Source organism: Pezoporus wallicus, unplaced genomic scaffold (assembly GCF_028554395.1).
Source record: "Pezoporus wallicus isolate ANWC-B61680 ecotype Strahan unplaced genomic scaffold, APGP_CSIRO_Pwel_v1 contig_13267, whole genome shotgun sequence".
Classification (NCBI taxonomy): domain Eukaryota; kingdom Metazoa; phylum Chordata; class Aves; order Psittaciformes; family Psittacidae; genus Pezoporus; species Pezoporus wallicus.
Window position 1 is genome coordinate 84,877 of NW_026636310.1, and position 16,616 is coordinate 101,492.

Sequence of the window (16,616 nt, forward strand, 5' to 3'; positions counted from 1 at the left end):
TTTTTCCTCTGGTTTTTGCCTTGCTGATGTTGAGGACTGAAATCCACTGCTTGGGGCTTGTGAGCAGCTCTTTGGAGTGCAACTCTTGGCCTGCTGATCAGAAGACAACAGACATAGGCTTGAGAAACCTGTCTTGCTCCTGGCAGTGCCTGCACGCCAGGGCAGCAGAGCAATGGTGTGAGATAAGGGGGTGCAGCTAATGCTGGGTGCATCCCCACTCTGCAGTGCTGTGTCCCCTCCTTTTGAGCTGTCCGTGAAGGTGATGAAATACATTCTAGGGTGAGCTCAGACCTGGTTTCCTCCTTAGCAACAAGCTGGAGTGCTGCGTCTTCATGTGCGAGGCCAGGCATGGCTTTGTGCTTCATGATGTGCCTTCGCTGGACAAAACCAAAGCTCTGCAGCTTCCTCACCCCTTGTGCTGCTGGTCCCTGCTTGCTGCTGTGCTCACTGGAGTCTGAGCGAGCCCTTGCTTCTCAGCCCTGTGGCACTGTGCAGCTTTGAAATAGCTGCTGAAGGTCATTGTGGTTACGGTCTTGGGTTAGGAGCTGCATTTGAAAACTCTCCAGAAAGGAGCTATTGCTGGTTTTGCCACGTGAGCTTGTCAGGAGAGTCATGAAGTGCAGCTGACTGAAGCTGTGTTACTGGGGGCTGCATCCAGCCTGCGGGTGCTCTCTTGCTTGCTGGGTCCCAACAGAGCATCCTCTGTGCACAGGCAGTGGCACTGTCCCAAGTGTCTCCCCGGGGTCTGTGACGTGGCTGAGAGCTTGCCTGGGAGGGCTTGGGAGCACAAGTGTTGGTGCTGAGCAGGCTTTTTGGAGGGGAAACACTGTGCAGCACTGCTGTATTCCTCGTCCCATGGAGCAAAGAGGTTGTGGCTGTTCCTTGCCTTCCCATTAGTCTTGTTGCCCTGTGGGATGGTGGAGTTGGGTATCCGCAAAAGGCCAGCATGTCCTGTATTGCCACATGCACTGGGTTTTCATATCAGCAGATTTCTTGGCTCCCCTGGACCCCCAGAGAACAAAGTTAATTCCCCAAGGCCCCCTCTTTTTAAGATTAAAACATTTTAAGAACAGAAGATTGCTCGGAGCAGAGCTGTGACCCCCTTGGGGCTGTTGGTGTGATACTCTGCCCAGCATGCCCTTGACATGTGCACCCGCCTGAGGGGTGTTTGCTCCCTGAATCTGGGTTATTTGTAGCTCTTTGTGCGCTCCTTTCTCCCCGTGCTCCCTTCTTCCTCCTGTGTGCCCTGCTTGGGGGAGTGGGACCTGTGCCCCTGCCTGTGGGGTTTGGGGAGCAGCGAGGAAGGGTTAGGGCAGCTCTGAAACGAAGCACATTTGGCTGCTCAGCAGTGCCTCTGCAGCTGGGATGCTGAAGGGGGGGTCTTGCTTTCCATCGCTGTGCGTGCATGGAGCTGGGAGGCTGCCTCTGCTTGGGAAGGAGGAATGTAAGCCGTGTCTGCCTCGCAGCAAGCTCGCAGGCTCCCCAGCCCCCTGCCTCGCTGCTGCTGCTGCTTCTCTCTCACTAAACTCCTGGGTTATTTTTAACTTGGAAAAATTACAACCCAAGATTTGCATTCTCTACCCCCAGTGGAGGGCTGGAGGCAGGATGTGGGGGAGGCACTGCGGAGGGCTGGGAATGCGGCTCACGCTCCGCAAGGCCCGTTTCCAAGGGGCTCCCGGCCCTGCAGCACTGTGCCTGCCGGGCGCCGCATGCTCGCCGAGCTGCGAGGCTGCGCGGAGGGGGAGGCCGCTTCCCCGCTCCACACGGCTGGAGTTCCAGCCTGGATTCCCATGGCGGATGCAGGGAGCAGCTGCAGACACATAAACAAATCCTGCTGCAGCAGGCGGCGGGGAAGGAGCCGGGCTCCGGGCTGCCAGGCTGCTTGCGTGACAGCCTGTGGACGAGGGCTGGATGCCTCCTTCAAAGAGCATCCCGCAGAGAAGCTCTGGGGTGATGGAGCGGGTTGTGGGGGAGCCGGCTGGGTTGCTGTTTTGCCCAGTGGAGGAGGCTTTGCTGGGCCACGCAGCCCTCCCTAATTCAGCTTGTTGGGAGGAGCCAGGGAGACACTGTCACTCTTGTGCTGTATTTCTCTTCTCCCTCCCCTAGCTCTGCCCCCTCAGTGTTTTGCAGGCAGCTGTCTTGTCGGTGCTCGTCTCCCCTGCCTGGATCACTGAGAGTGAGCAGAGCACCTCTCTAAATCCAGTGGCAAGGTGATGTCTCTGCAGAGCCCCTTCTCCGTGCAGCCCACAGGAGTGTAGCTGCCAGAGTCCCTCTGGATTGCACCACAGATACTCAGTGCTTCAAGCTCCAGTAGCTCTGCCGGCTGAGATGTGTTTGTGCAGCCCTGCCTGGAAACAGGAATTGATAAGGTAGCAAGAACCAAACAGCACCAGGGGACTGCAGATATCTGCGTGTCTCTGCTGTTTGGGGCCTTGGAGAAGGGTGTTGGTCGAGCCAAGTGGATGAAGGACAGTGCAGGCTCCGAGTTCTGCTCTCGGTCTGTCCCAGCCGGACCCCTGGGTCCTCTCCTGCTGCTCATCTGTGGATGCATCAGGTAGGGAGGGTGGCTGATGCTTGGTTGTCCTCGGGCTTGCTGTGTGCCTTGCCAACAGCAAAGCTGCTGAGGGTGGAGAGTGCTCTGAAGGCCCATCTGATGGGCAGGCGCTGCCAGGCCCTGGGGACCACTGCTCCAGCTTGCCTGGAGGAGCCTGCCAGAGCCCATCAGTCCTGGCCTGTCGTCTGCTGCTCCTAGTGCTCCTAGTGCTCAGGGCAGGAGTAGCAGGGAATGCAGCCAAGCTCTTGGGAGCAATGGCCAGTTCTTATTCTCGCAGCTGTCCTCAGGCACACAGGCACCCTTGCTCCTTTGGAAACAATCTCTGTTTGCTTGCCAAGGCTGGTCCCTTACCCCAGCACACTGATCCAGCCTGACCCCACACGATTCTGGTCAGTGTGCTGATGCAAGAGACTCTCCAGGCTGTGGGATGGGGCCTGCTGTGAGACATTGATGCTGTCCCTGTGCCTCTGACCAGTGCCAAGTACCAGGAGTCTGGGAGTTCCTGCTGGAGCAGCAGTATGAGTGCCTCAGCTCTGCAAAGCTTGACCCTGGTACGAAAATGATGTAGCTTGGTGTCATCTCTGCATGGTAGGGAATGACTACTGACTGCTTTCCTCTTAAGGCTGTAAGGTTTGATGTCAGGCATGAGACACTGCTCCTCCATGCTTGAGCCAAGGGCTGCTGCCCTGATGACAGCACTGGGGAGCAGAGCAGCTCTTGAGCTGCCAAGACTGGAGCAGCACCTATTCCCCCCAAAGGGCTGCTCCTGCAGCCTGTGTGGGGCAGTGGGGATGTCCCCCCAGAATGGTGTGCACGCAAGGATAGCTGCTGACACTGGCTGGTGATGTGGGGCAAAAGAAAGACCAGGACCCTTTACCTGTGAGGTTGTCTTCTGAAAGCTTGTGATTGCGCCATTGCCTGGTGCTCTTTGCTGCTGCCTTGTGCATGGAGGGGCTGAGCAGGGCCCTTGTGCTGTGCTATGGCTCTGGAGCTGCTGGCTTCTGCTCTAGAGAGGTCTGAGTCTTCTCATCAGTCTGTTCTTTGACCTCTGCCAGCCCTCATAGGGCAGGTTAGCACAGCTGTGGTACCAGAGCCTGGCTCTACTTGGGCTAGCTGCAGTGCATGAGCCTGTCTTGCTGCTGGCCTGCAGGCCTGGGCAGCAGGTTTGGACCCATCACCCCGACTGATCTTTATCACTTCAAGCTGTTCCCAAATGCTGAGGAGACACAGCACTTGTGAGGAGTTCCAGCAAAGCAGACCTGCGTGTCTGAAAAGCAGTAACTTCATGGTCTGGCTGTGCAGTTCTCTTCCTTATCTGCCTACCTTCCCTTTGGGGCTGCATGCAAAGTGCTGTACTTGTTTGGGATCTGTATTTTCAAGGGATGCCTTTCTGTAATCAAAACTGTAGGAGGGAGGAGAGTTCTAGATACTTCTCTGGTTTGCAGTAAGCAGAGGGGCCTCCAGCCTGAGATGTGGGGCTCCTATTGCTCTTGAATGTCTCTGAAACACAGAATGAGTTCATCTTCCATTCTCCATGTTGGAAAAGCATCACTTCATGGCGATGTGGTGTGCATGCATAGGTGCACAGTGGCTTGATTGTGTCAGCAAGTGTTTGCCATGGCTACGGTCTGAAAGTCAGAATTGAAAGGTGTCGTGTAGTGGCGCATGTCCACTTGCAAGTGACTGTTTGTGGTGCCTGCGGCTGCATCTCAAGGGTGCTGCCTGTTTCTGCTCCTTGCTGCAGCAGCTTTGGAGGGGCTTTGGTGCAGAATTCCCGCTTGGAAAGTGAGAAGAAAGAGTGCAGGTTTTGTGTGTGTGTTATCACCAGTGTTCCTGGCACATGGGTGGGCATGCTTACAGGTGCCCCCGGGTGCCCCTTGTCCTTGGAGCGGTAGCTTGTGAGCATTGCTTGCTCATTGAATCCCAGCTCCTGTTGTGTTTCCTTCTTCCCTTGGAGAAAGCCACATGTCCCTTTTGTTCCTCCTTCTGAAGAGGGTTTGCAGTCTTTAAGCACCTGATGGTTGGGTGGTGTTTGTTTTAACTGCACACATTGTTTCCTGGCTGCAGCTTATTCCTACAGATAAAACCTGTTCTTTTTTCCCTTTTGAAGAAGGAAGCCACCTGCCTCTCACAGGCAGCTGAACATGGCACTGTACTGCAGGGATGTGCTCTAATAAAGTAAAAACAGCCTCTGCCGTGCTGAATAAGGAGCTTTCTTGGGCAAATGCCATCAGTTTCTGCAGATGCTGGTCTCCTTTGTCTGCGTTCGCAGTGCTACTGACTGTTGGTGACCAGCCTGTGGACAAGCAGGGCTGGGCTGGCCTGGGGTAAGCTGTGTGATGGGGCTTGGGGGGGGGTGTGCAGGGAAGCACCCCGGGTCCAAGAGGGGAGTGCAGGGCTTGGAGAGAGCTTGGACATGAGGCAAAGCAAAGGCAGGGCTGCGTTCAGAGCTGCTGCCTCCCACCTTCCTCGCCACGCTGCAGATGCGATTCCCCTGCAGGAAATGAAAAGTTGTTCTTTGCATAAAGGCTGTGAATAAAACTTTCTTTCTGAAGTGCCTTGGTGTGTCTGTGACTGAGTGGCTGTTGGAGCATCTGTTCCTATTGGGATGCAAAATGCTTGAAGGGATGGTGCTGGAAGTCTGCAATGGGGGAGTGCCAGCCTGGATGCAGAAATTGTACCTTGCATGTCTATAGTCATCTGTGGGGCCTGTCCTTGGTGGTGATTGTGTAGGTATCTTGGGGAGGGAGAAGGGATGAGGCTAAGGCTGGGTATGTCCCCAAGGGAAAGACAGGGGTAGCCCTTCACTTGCCATGTACCTTACTGCTTTTGGGGACTGTTCCCAGTTTTTGTGAGCCATAGAATCATTTAGGTTGGAAAAGAACCTCAAGATAGTGGCGTCTAACTGTAATCCTAATGCTGCCAAATCCAGTGTTAAACCATGTCCCTAAGTGCTGCATCTGCTCATCTTTTAAATCCCTCCAGGGATGGTGATTCCACCACTGCCCTGAGCAGCCTGTTGCAGTGCAGTGCAGTTCCTAATATTTAATCTAAATCTCTCCTGGTACAACTTGGGCCCCTTTCCCCTTGTCCTATCACAGGTTATTTGGGAGAAGAGACTGACCCCACCTCACTGCACCCTCTTTTCAGGTAGGTGTAGAGAGCTATAAGGTCCCCCCAAGTCTTCTCCAAACTAAACAACCCCAGTTCACTCAGCTGCTTCTCATCACACTTGTGCTCCAGATCCTTCCCCACCTTTGTTGCCCTTCTCTGGACCCACTCTAGCACCTCAGTGTCTTTCTTATAGTGTGGGGCCCAGAACTGAAGCAAAGCTTCATCCCCTGCACCATTCCACCAGAGCACATGTCCCGCTGGGGCCCCGAGAACCAGCTGTTTAGCTCACTCTCATCTGTGTATGCGTTGCATTACATGAAGGACATCTTGCCGTGTATCTTGATGATCAATGAGCTTACATCAGCCCAGCCTTTTCTGAGGGGGGGATGCATGGCAAAATCAGCTGGACTTTTGGGTGTGAGAACCCCCCAGCGCAATCTAAAGTGCAAATAAAGCTTCGACTGAGAATGACTTGGATGGTGCAGCCTCGTCCTGCCGCCTGCTCCTGGAATATGTAACCCGTGGGCACAGTCCTCTGTTGCTTGTTAACACATGCTGCACCTTCAGCTCGTTGGCTGGGGAAGCCGTCAGACTTGTGGCCAGTCTAATTACGGCTCCTTCCCGCAAGATATGTTTTAATGCAGCTCTCTCTCAGGTGGTGTTGGTGCTGTCTGTGATGGAGCTCCTCTGTGCAGTCGGAGTAATCCTTGTCTGGCTCTCGCTGTTTTGCAGTGCAGATCTTTGCAGTGCCTCAGGCTGCCTTGTTTTGGTAAGGTTTCAACGAGAACAGATGTTGGTTTTGAGGAGGAGGTTACAGAAAAAGGGAAAATTTGATCTTTTACCTGTCCTTATAACAATTCAGCCAGCCTCAGCACAACAGCAGCCTCTGAAAGCAAACAGTTGGTTTTTAGAAGTGCTGTTTGTTACTGTGCTCTGTTCCCTTTGTACCTGAGCATAGGGCAGAAGCCTGGTACCACGGCTGGCTCTGTGTTACCTTAAATGGAGAATGTGTTTGTCTCTCAAACCTAGTTCTCCTTTTCCTGCTGAGCCTTAGACAAGGAGCCCCAGGCATCGCATGGGTGAAGATTTCTCCCATCCCAAGTGTCTTTCTTGGCAGCTGCCTTCCAGCCCCACTCCAATGGCAGCTCTCATCCTTCAGTCCTATCCCTGGCCTTCATTTGCTTGGGAATGGGTAGGCATGGCCCCAAAACCATGAGGCTTCTGGTGCAGGTCTCCTGACTGTTTCCTTGTGGCATCCCCTTTCCAGCCCCACTCTGCCTGCAGCTCCAGGCTTTCTCTGAACACAAACTCCACCTTCTCAGGGGCTGCTGAGCCATTTTCCAAACCTCAGATCTCTCTAAGCCCCAGTCTCTTTGCAGGCCTTTGGCAGCCCATATCCATCCCTGCTCCAATTGCACCTCTAGGCTTTCTCTTTCTGTCAGTGTTACCCTAACCCTGATTTTATAGCTGGACCTTCTGACAAGACTTGCTGTACAAAAGATGATTCCCAGCCAAAGTCTCTTGGCCATCTAAAATAATATTTGGCAGCCCATTTCTAGCCCTGTCCCAGCTGGAACCCTGGGCTTTCGCTTTCTGTCAGCCTTAACCCAAGTTCTCACTTCCCATCTGAGCCTTAGATGTGGAAACTGAGATGAAAGTGTTCTCCCAGCCCAGGTCTCTTGGCAACCGGAGTCCAGCAGCAGCTCTGGGCTTTCAGGCTCCCTCAGCCCTAACTTAACCCTGGCTCTTATCTCTCATTTTCTCACAGAACAACAAAGGCCCCACAGCCATTGCCCCCATGAAAACGGGGATGCAGCGCAGGTCTCAGTAGCCCCTGTAACCTTTCCTTTCCATCCAGACCCTGACCCTAGGAGCTGTTTTCCAGCTGAGCCTCTGAGCCATTTCCCAGCCCTCTTGGCAGCCCCTCTTCCTTTTGGCAGCCCCTCTCCAGCCCCACATAAGCTCTAGATTTTCTCTGAACCCTAACCCTGGTTTTCCAGCTGAGCCTCAGCCAAGCACCCAGCAGTTTCCATGATGAAGCCTTCCTCCCAGGTGAGGCCTTCTGCAGCCCCTGCTTCACCCTGCTGCTGCTGCACCTCTGTTTTCTTAGCTGTAACCCTGATTTTCCTGGGAAGCCATAGAAAGGTCTAATGCCAATTGCCTGGACCAGTGATTTCTCCCAGCAGCTGCCAGGTACTTTTACAGCCCTTTTCCAGCTCCGCTCCAGCTGCAGCTCTGGACTTCATTTGTCTCAGCATCATCCCAGCCCATATCTTACAGCTGAACGCTGGACAAAGTCATCCCTGTGGAAGGTTGCTGCAAGCCCAGGTCTTTGGCAGCCCCCAACTTTCTTTTAATGAGCTCTTTCCAGCCCCTCTTGAACTGCAGCTTTTGTCTTTCTCTCAACCCTAACCTTAACTGTACATCTGAACCCCAGGGAAGAGCTGCCAGAGGAGGCTTCTCCCATCCAGATGTTTTGGCAGCTCCCACTTTGCTTTGGCAATGCTTTTACAGCCCCACTTCCCTGGCTGGCCTCTGCACCCAGAGATCCCATTCCATGGATTTGCTGTGTAACAGAGTAGAGTTGATGTTAGCTGGGCTTCCTCTCCCAGACCTTAACATTTTATATGCAAATATCTGGATTTTATTTTTTCAAGGTCAGAAAACTGCTGTTTTGAAGTCAAGCAGGGATTGTGCAACATCATCTCTCTTCCCGTTTCCCCCTTCCCTTTCCCTTGGGTGACATGGTTTAGTGTGAGGTGCCCCTGCCCGTGACAGGGGGTTTGGAACTAGATGATCTTAAGGTCCTTTCCAACCCAGACTGCTCTATGATTCTGTGATTCCTTTTCAGATACTCTCAGGGGATGGCACAGGAGCTGTGCCTCCTGTCTGCAGGGCTGATGGAGATGCGGATGCTAGCACAGACAGACTGCTTCTGCCCAGCTTTGGAGCCAGACTTGGATTTGGAGTTGGATTCTGATGTTGCTGCTAGCAATCAGCGCCTAGAGAAGTTCAGTTGAGTTGTGCTTGGGCAGCATTCATTATAGCATTTTCAGGCTTTCGAGTGGTTCCACTGGTGTCCTTTAAACATGCTCTTGAGATGTGTTCTGGTTGAAATGCAGTCAAAGCCCAGGAGCACCCCAGGCTCCTGTAGACAAGGGGAGAGGTGCTGGTCTCTGGGTGGGCAGTAGGTGCTGTGGAGCTGGCATAGCATGCTGCTGTAAAAGAACATCTTTATGGGCACAACTGATTTTGCAGCCTGTAAAGTAGCTTTTAGGGCTCTCATGTGGCTGTCAAAGGTGATCTGCAGCCATTGCATGGAAAAGGAGCCGACAGCAGGTTGCTGAGTGCCTGTGATGAGAGGTGCAGGCAGTGAGGCCCGCTCTGCCCCAGGCTGCCTGCTCAGCGCATGGTCTTCAGTGCTCTGGAATTTGTTCCCAAAAAGCAAGTCTGAGGTTTAAACCCTTTGAAACCCTTCCCTTCCCTGGGGAAAAACAAGACCTTCAAAGAGCACAACAAGCCGGGAGTTCTGTGTCCTCCTGGGCTGGGTGCTCACAATCTGCCTCCGCTATCACTGCTCTGCCCTAGCCCAGCAGTGCTCCCAGGAAGCTGAAAATAGTTGGTGCTTCCCATCCCTGGGGCAATTATTTGATCCTCTGCAGCTGATCTGAGCTATTCTGGGAGCCAGCAGCTGGGCTGGGCAGGGGTCTGGGATGGGAGCTGTGTATCCCGAAACCCAGGCTGGGTTCTGGAAGTGTAGCTGGGACAACCAGTGGTGCCCATAGTGGCAGCTCGCATTGCCACATGCATACACTCATCCGTGCTACCTGAACACCCGCAGTTCCCCAGTGGGCTAGATGTATGAATGAACTTCACATGGAGCTCGCTGTCAAGGTGATGAGTATCACAAATCGTATGTTCTTCTGTGGTAATATTAAGCACCATCACTTCTGGAAGCAAGGTTATGGGGGGTGACACATGGGGAGTATGTGTCTGGGAGCTTCGTGCATCAGCAGCTGCATCAGCATTTCCCTTCTGGTTGCTTTTCATGTGAAGACTCGGTGTGTGTTGTGGGAAGCATCTTCCCAGACAGACCGAAGCAGCAGAGCATCGCTGCTTGCTGTGGTTGCAGACCTTGAGCTGTGCTGTATATAAACGAAATTAGTATTGCAGAACTCTGTTTGGGACTTTGTTATCTTTAAAGTTTCAGAACCTGGCCAAAACTGTGCTTATCCCCCCCCCCATTTAGGGGGACTTCATTGGGTCCTGATTGTGGGATGTGTCTGTGGCTATCTGAGATCTGTTTGGTCGGTAAAGGGGGACCCTGAAGAGCTGCTTGTTTAAGCCCTGTTTACCAGTTGCAGGCAACTATTTTTGCAAACCACGTATGAGGAATTCTTTGGTGTCCTGTGGCAGTTTGTCTTCTGGATTTCCTGCTTCCACCACTGTCCCTTGCAACACTTCTGCAGCCGCAGCTGTGTTTCAGGGCTCCTCCGCAGGCCCCTCATGGCATCATGGGGGCATACTCAGAGGGTTCTGCCACAGATGCCTGTCACTGAGCCCTGCTGCTGGCCCGAGGAGTCCCAGGTTGGACAGTAGCGGTGATATTTGGTGTACATTCAGCTCTTTGGGTGGAGGTGTGACGAGAACAAAGTCTGCCAGGTCAGCCTGACCTCGCAGTTAACTCCTCTGGGTAGGTCAGACTTGCAGAGAGGCTGCTCTGGGTCACAGCATGGCTGGGGATGTGCTTCTGGAGGCCTAATGGAAGAGACAGGGATGGCTTCCTGCTGGTGGCTGAGGATGGTTGGAGAAAAAAGGCTGGGAGCTGGTTTTGGTGGCATGCTGGGCAGGGTCCCAGCATCTCCTAGGCTGGACAGGCAGCTCCAGAGAGGAGCTCTTGCAAGCATTGGATATGCCATGAAATTGGTGGTCACCCCAAGCAGAGTTTTGTCTTGGATTTTCCAGGGGTTGAGTGCAGGAAGGGTGACTGCTGTATTATTTTCAGCTTTGGTCCTCAGTGACTCGGGGCCGGCCTTCCCCAAAGCACAGCCCCCGGCATGCGGAGCAGCGACAGAGTGCCGGGCTCCAGCAGCATTCCTCCTGCTCGTTTTAGCCCCCTGTACAGGATATAAATATAATATAAAATAATAAGGAGAGAGAAGCAGGATAGATGCAGAAAGCCAGACTTCCCCTTCCAGCACTGGCCCTTATGGGAGCTTGGGGGAGAGCTGCAAGAGGAGGCTCCCCGCAGCACAGAGCCGCAGCGACATGCTGTGTGGTGTATGGATGGCATCAACAGGAGCATTAATGTTGAACATTGCCATAGCTTGGCTGTTGGAAGATGTCTGGGAAGAGGGAGCACGCACCCAGGCTGGAATGTCAGCTGGGCAGTGAATTTCAGGGAATGTGGTGGTTTAAAATCATGGAGGAAGGCGCAGGGGGAACTGCAGCCAATGTGAACTTGCCTCTCCGAGGTGGTTTGATCCTGTCAAGGGACTGTCTGAGCACCTACCACTGCATTTCCATGCTTCAGTGTGTTTTATGAGCCAGGAAGGATGTGTTGCCTGCATAGCTGTAAAACCCTTGCCTGGCATGTGGGAGACTGTGCCCTGAACACCCTGAGCTCACCGTTGTGTTTCCAGACGCGCACTCTGCCCTGGGGACCACTGTACGCTTGGTACCCACTCCTGCCATGTACAGAAGGGTGTACATGCTGCTCTAGAGCATCTCCTGGCTCTGCTTTGTCAAGATGCTTCTCATTCTCCTGCGTGGCTCTTTGCAGGAGTGCACGTTTCCTGGTCCAGTGGTGGTGTAGAGATGCATGTACACATGGAGTCCTTTGTGCTCGGCTTACGTTGCCCAGTTCAGGCATCAGTCATGGACTGCACTCAGTGGTGAGTGCACAAATGCGCATTTTGCTTGCTCGGAGCTGGATTGTCAGCAGATGGTGTTGAGCAAGCAAGAAACTGGATGCTCTGGTGTGGAGACATGTTGTATGGTGGCAAGTTTGGAAAGGCACTTTGGCTTTTGTGCCAGGGCCCTCCTCTCCTTCTGACATGCCAGAGGATGTAGGCAACGTGCAGTCTGTCTTTCCATCAGGTACGATCCTGAAATGCATCCTCGGCCTCAGCTGTGGCCCATCTGTGATGGTTTATCCTCAGCAAGCCCTGGGCATGCTGGGGGCTGTCTGTGATGGTGCTGAAAGGCAGTCCTAGCGCACAGCCTCCCCCCAGTGCTGTGGCCTCAAAGCTTGTTCTCCTTTGTCTCTGCTGACATGAAGGTGTTAACGTGCTGAATGGGTGCTGGGTGGCACGCCACAGCCATGTGCTGTGCCTGATCCAGGCCAAGACAGACTACCTCACACATTCTTTTGGGTGTATCCCTGTCGCTGCTATCTATAGAGCTTTATTCCTTTTCCTTCATACATTGACCTCATTCCCCAAACTTGGCTGGCGTGTTTGTGGAATGCGTGTTAAAGGACTGTAGCCCTGGAGAAGATCTGTCTCTTTCCAGATTGTCTTGTCTGGGCCACTGTGGCTTCTCCTTGCCTATGTTCTCAGCTTATTTTCAGCACCCCTTTTTCTTCTCCAGCTGAAGATCATCTTGAGAAAATCTTCTGTTTTTGAGGGAAAACCTCTCCTCTGAGAATGAACCACTCCACGGGGATGTGCACTGGGGGAGCTGTGTGTGTAAAATGAGATAGAACCACAGACTGGTTTGGCTTGGAAGGGACCTTAAAGCTCATCCAGTTCCATCCCGCTGCCACGGGCAGGGACACCTTCCACTAGAGCAGCTTGCTCCAAGCCCCATCCAGCCTGGCCTTGAACACATGCACTGACGTGTTCAAGGCCAGGTTTGAATGGGTAGATGTTACTGTCATAAATAGATGATTGCTCCCTGCAGTGAGCTGCAGTTGCTTTCACATAGCACTGTCTGTATTTGTGCTTGCAGGACCGGTGTTGGAGTTACATGGCAGGAATGCTGTGCGTGCCTGCTGGATTCTGGGAGAACATGAGCCACATGTTAGTGAGCCTCAGCCTCTAACCTGGGAAAATCACTCCTCCAGCTGCAGAGGAGAGCTTGGCTGCTCGTGTGGGTACAAGGGGAAGAGCACATGGTCACTGCTTGGTATTGCGTTGGCGTTAGCTCAGATGTGGAGTTCCTGATCCTGGTTTTGGCTTGTGCACAGATGCTGCAGCTCCTGGAGGAGCCCAGGCAGGAGCCACAGGAAATACTGGCATGATGTGGACTTGGTCTGGTGTAGGGATGTCTTGTGCTTTCAGAACAGCAAAAACAAATCCAAGGGACCAGGGTAGTAACCTGATGTGCCCCAGATTGTGTAACTGGCAATGTCATTGCAAGCAGGAGATACTTTGTAGAGGGCCGTGCCGCAGCGCGTTGATCTGCTCATGTAGAGGGACAAAACAGCTTTCAGCACTGCTTTGCTCGTCTCTTGAGATGCAACAAGACAGCCCTGGAGTGTGTGGTCAGCCTGCCAGCGCCATGTGCCACGTTGGCGTGCTCACTGCTCGTGTGTGGTGCCACGATGACATGAAGGTGGACTTGCCTTTGGCTGTGGCAGCCATAAGCGCTGCTGACTGCCTGGTGCTGGGGTGTTGCAGGCTGGTGGGAGACGTGCATCAGTTACCTGGGGTTAAAAAGGCATAAAAAAGGAGAATAAAACCTCCCCACTTGTGGCAGTGGCAGTAAAGCTGAATCCAGCAGCCTGGGGCACTTGCATGATGTGCTGGTGGGAACGTGTTGATCTCCATATGAAAACTATAAGCTCATTTAGGAAATTGGGCTGTCTCATTTGAGATTAGAGTTTCTCTTTAATCTACAAATACTTAATTAGCGTGGAAATTGGTGGTTAAATGGGGTTCTCAATGTATATATCTGTATGCCAGTGTGGCAGTGCTCCCTACCAGGCGGTGTGTTTCCATTCAGGATGCTGGAAAAGTTCCTGGCTCTGAGGCCAGGCAAGATGCTTTGGATGCAGCAGGCAAAGCAGACCACAGCACCATGCAAACATGAACGTGTCCCTTTCGTCCTCTCCAGCTTGTCCCCTAAGAGGTGATGGCAACACATGCTTGCTCCATGGGATTATGAGCAGTACGGTGTGTAAATGGCCCAGGTTCCTGGTGTCTGGATTCACAAGTGGCCACTGGTCCCTGGCCAGCAGTTTACTGCAACATTCCACAAACCAGGATGACATGTTATCCCAGGAGCTGCTGCAGGGCCCTGTGAGGACCTCACTGCAGCTAGCCCTGTGTGTGAACAAGAGACCAAGTGCTCTGCAATGACTTTGCTGGGCCTCTCCTTGCATTCAGATGACTTTGCACATGGTCTGAGCAGGTATCCATGTTAAACCATCTCCTCTGGGTCTTAACTGGTATCCCAGCCTTGTTTTATCAAGACAGATGCACACACTGGGTTCAGTGCTATGGAAATACATGTGTGTATGGTAGGGGTGATACTGTTTTGTGCCTGTCACCAGCTGGAACAAGAGGTTGGAGCCTAGAAAAGAGCTGTCTGCTGATGTTTGAGACCAGTGCTGAGCATGGGACTGCCCTGGCCTTGGCACTGCTCACTGTGCTGAGCACATGGGCTCTGCCACCGATGGGATGTGAACACAGCACAGCGGGTGATGCCTCTGTAGAGCTTGGCGTGTTCAAGCTGCTGGATGTGGGGACAGACAGAAGAAGGAAGACCTGTGGATGTCTCCTTCAGGATGAGACATCTGAGCTGGGTGAGGGCAGGGTCTGCCTGCTCTGTTCCTGCCTGTCCCTTGCTGGCTGTGGCCTGTGCCAAACACTTTCTGGGCACAGTGTATCCGGGGCTGTGGCCTGCAGTGAGGACCCTGGGCAGTCTGTGCCGTGGGTGTGAGTCTGGGCAGGAACAAGGGTGTATGCCAAGAAGTGACTGCTCTGCTTCAGTCAACGGAGAAACCTCCCCATGGGCTCTGCTCTCCCATGGCCTTCCTTGAACCTGTGCCCTTGTTCCCTCGTCCCTGTGCTCATTCAGAGTGTGCCAGAGGCTGGCCAAGAGCTCCTGCACGGTTGCGTGCCAGTGCTGCTTGGCCAGCCCAGCGGCTGGGTTTGTGCCATGCCTCTTGCACAGCCCTAAAGCCAGGGGTGTTGTGCACCCTGCTGTGCTCAGGGGACTGTGGAAGTCTTGCCCTGATGCTAACTTTAACCTGGAGAACTTGTTCATGGGCAGTGTGTGTGTCCTTGTGCACTCCCTGGGAAAAACAGGTATTGGGAATGGGCAGACTACCACGGAGGGGCTGCTCCTGGCCTTTCTAATGACACAGCAGGGGAGCAGTGAGCCTGGCTTCCTCCTGCCTCTGGTGGTGTCCAACCTGTGCCCAGTCCCCAGGGAATTTGGGCCTGGGCAAGTGTGTATCTGCCCCATCTGAGGGTGCATGGCAATTGTGGAGGGTTCTGGGTGTTGTGTTCCTGCAGGGAGCTGTGTCCAGAGGGCACAGATCCCTCAACGTTCCCCTCCTCTGGTGGGGACCTGGTAGCAGAGGCAGTTCTGCCTCTGGCACTTGGGTACTGCTAAGAGCTGGACTCACAACTGCAGCCCCTCTTGCCAGGCCTGGGGGGGGGCTTGCTGGGGAGATGGTGCCTGCCAGCGTGGCTCTTCCCCCTTCTTGTTGGACCTGTCCTTGTCCCCGTGGCAGCTCTTCCTTGGTATTAGGGCTTGCAGCCTGCCTCAAGCTCCTGCATCCTCTCTTCATCTCTTTCTGCTGTCATCGCTGCTTGGCAGAGGCTGGTTTGTTTACTGCTTCCCTCTGCTGCTGCAGGGCTGGCAGCATCCGACACGTCTCTCAGGGGTTCCTGGGGTGGGTTTGGGGCAAGGTGCACTGCGTCTCTGCTAGCCCTGGGTGCGCTGCTCCATGCTGGGACTACGACTGCGAGGCTGGTCTAACACGGTGGGGCTCAGGTACCACCAAGCTGTCAGGAGAGCTGTGGTTGGGCTCCCTGCCATGGCTCAGCAGAGCAACGTCCCTGAGAGCATTTCACTCCTGCAGCTCCATTACTCCGAGTAGCACCGGGGCTGGCTCAGCCTCCTGGCGAGGTGATGGGGAAGGATGGAGTACCTGGGCTTCACCACTCTCTTTATTGTGAATTTCTCTTTGTGTTGTGTCTTGCAGAAATAACATTCGTCCCAGATTTGATGATAATGAAAATACAGAAAAAAGAAAAGCAGGTTTGTGACCCTCTCTCTCCTTCTCCCAAGTCAGCTGGCGAGGCCTGGGGACCATGTCCTGTGTGTGGATTGGTGCAGTTGATGTGTGGTGGGAAGGGGTTGGGGGGGGTGCGTGTGTGTTGTGTTTCATTTCCAAACAGGGCTGCAGCTCACCATGGCTAAATCTGACCTGAGCTGCAGCCTGGAGCAGATGAGTCTGATGTGGGCAATCAAACAAGGTGGGGTTTATCTTCAGTAATGGGAATGCTCTTGATTTGGTTCTGTTCCCTGTGGAGGAGCAACCCTTCCTTTCCCTCAAAGTCCGTAGTATTGGTTCTTGTTTGAATCTCATTGCATATATTTGTTACAAAACTGCATGATTGCTGTGATTGCTGCTAATAACATGATGCTCCAGGACTAACAGCAGCGGGGAGGCTGGGGAAGATCACATCTGCAGGACTGTGAGGGCTTGGCCAGGGAATCTTCCCCTGCTCAGGAATAATCCCATCCCACCAAGCTGCCATTTCTGAATTGCCGCATCGGATCATAACTACCTGCTGCTCCCAGAGGAGATTTATGAGCCAGTGGTCTTTGTATTAACCCTGTGCAGAGGAAGAACCAGACCATCGGCGCTCTGAGAAGGGGAAAGGACCTGTTACACGCATGGAGACTGGCTCTGCCTGCTGGGGTGAAATATGGCCGGAGGTATAAAACAAACCGGTCCACCCTGAGCTGATTTGTGTCTGTGCTGCTT

General features: G+C 53.5%; 1 protein-coding gene across 11 annotated transcripts in view; it reads left to right on the top strand.

Moving 5' to 3' along the window:
• Nucleotides 1-16,616, top strand: part of CHD6 (chromodomain helicase DNA binding protein 6) — a 69,830-nt gene that overhangs the window by 11,020 nt on the left and 42,194 nt on the right. For 8 of the 11 annotated variants that reach the window (XM_057399938.1, XM_057399945.1, XM_057399948.1 and 5 more), the window contains exon 2: nt 15,828-15,883. The exons of 1 other annotated variant lie outside the window; for it this stretch is intronic. In XM_057399938.1, the coding sequence (XP_057255921.1) occupies nt 15,851-15,883 (33 nt within the window). In that variant the 5' untranslated portion in view covers nt 15,828-15,850. Of the gene's footprint in view, nt 1-1,542; nt 2,555-15,827; nt 15,884-16,616 lie in introns of those variants that run through there. 2 more of the 11 variants (XM_057399940.1, XM_057399943.1) reach the window with 2 other exon arrangements.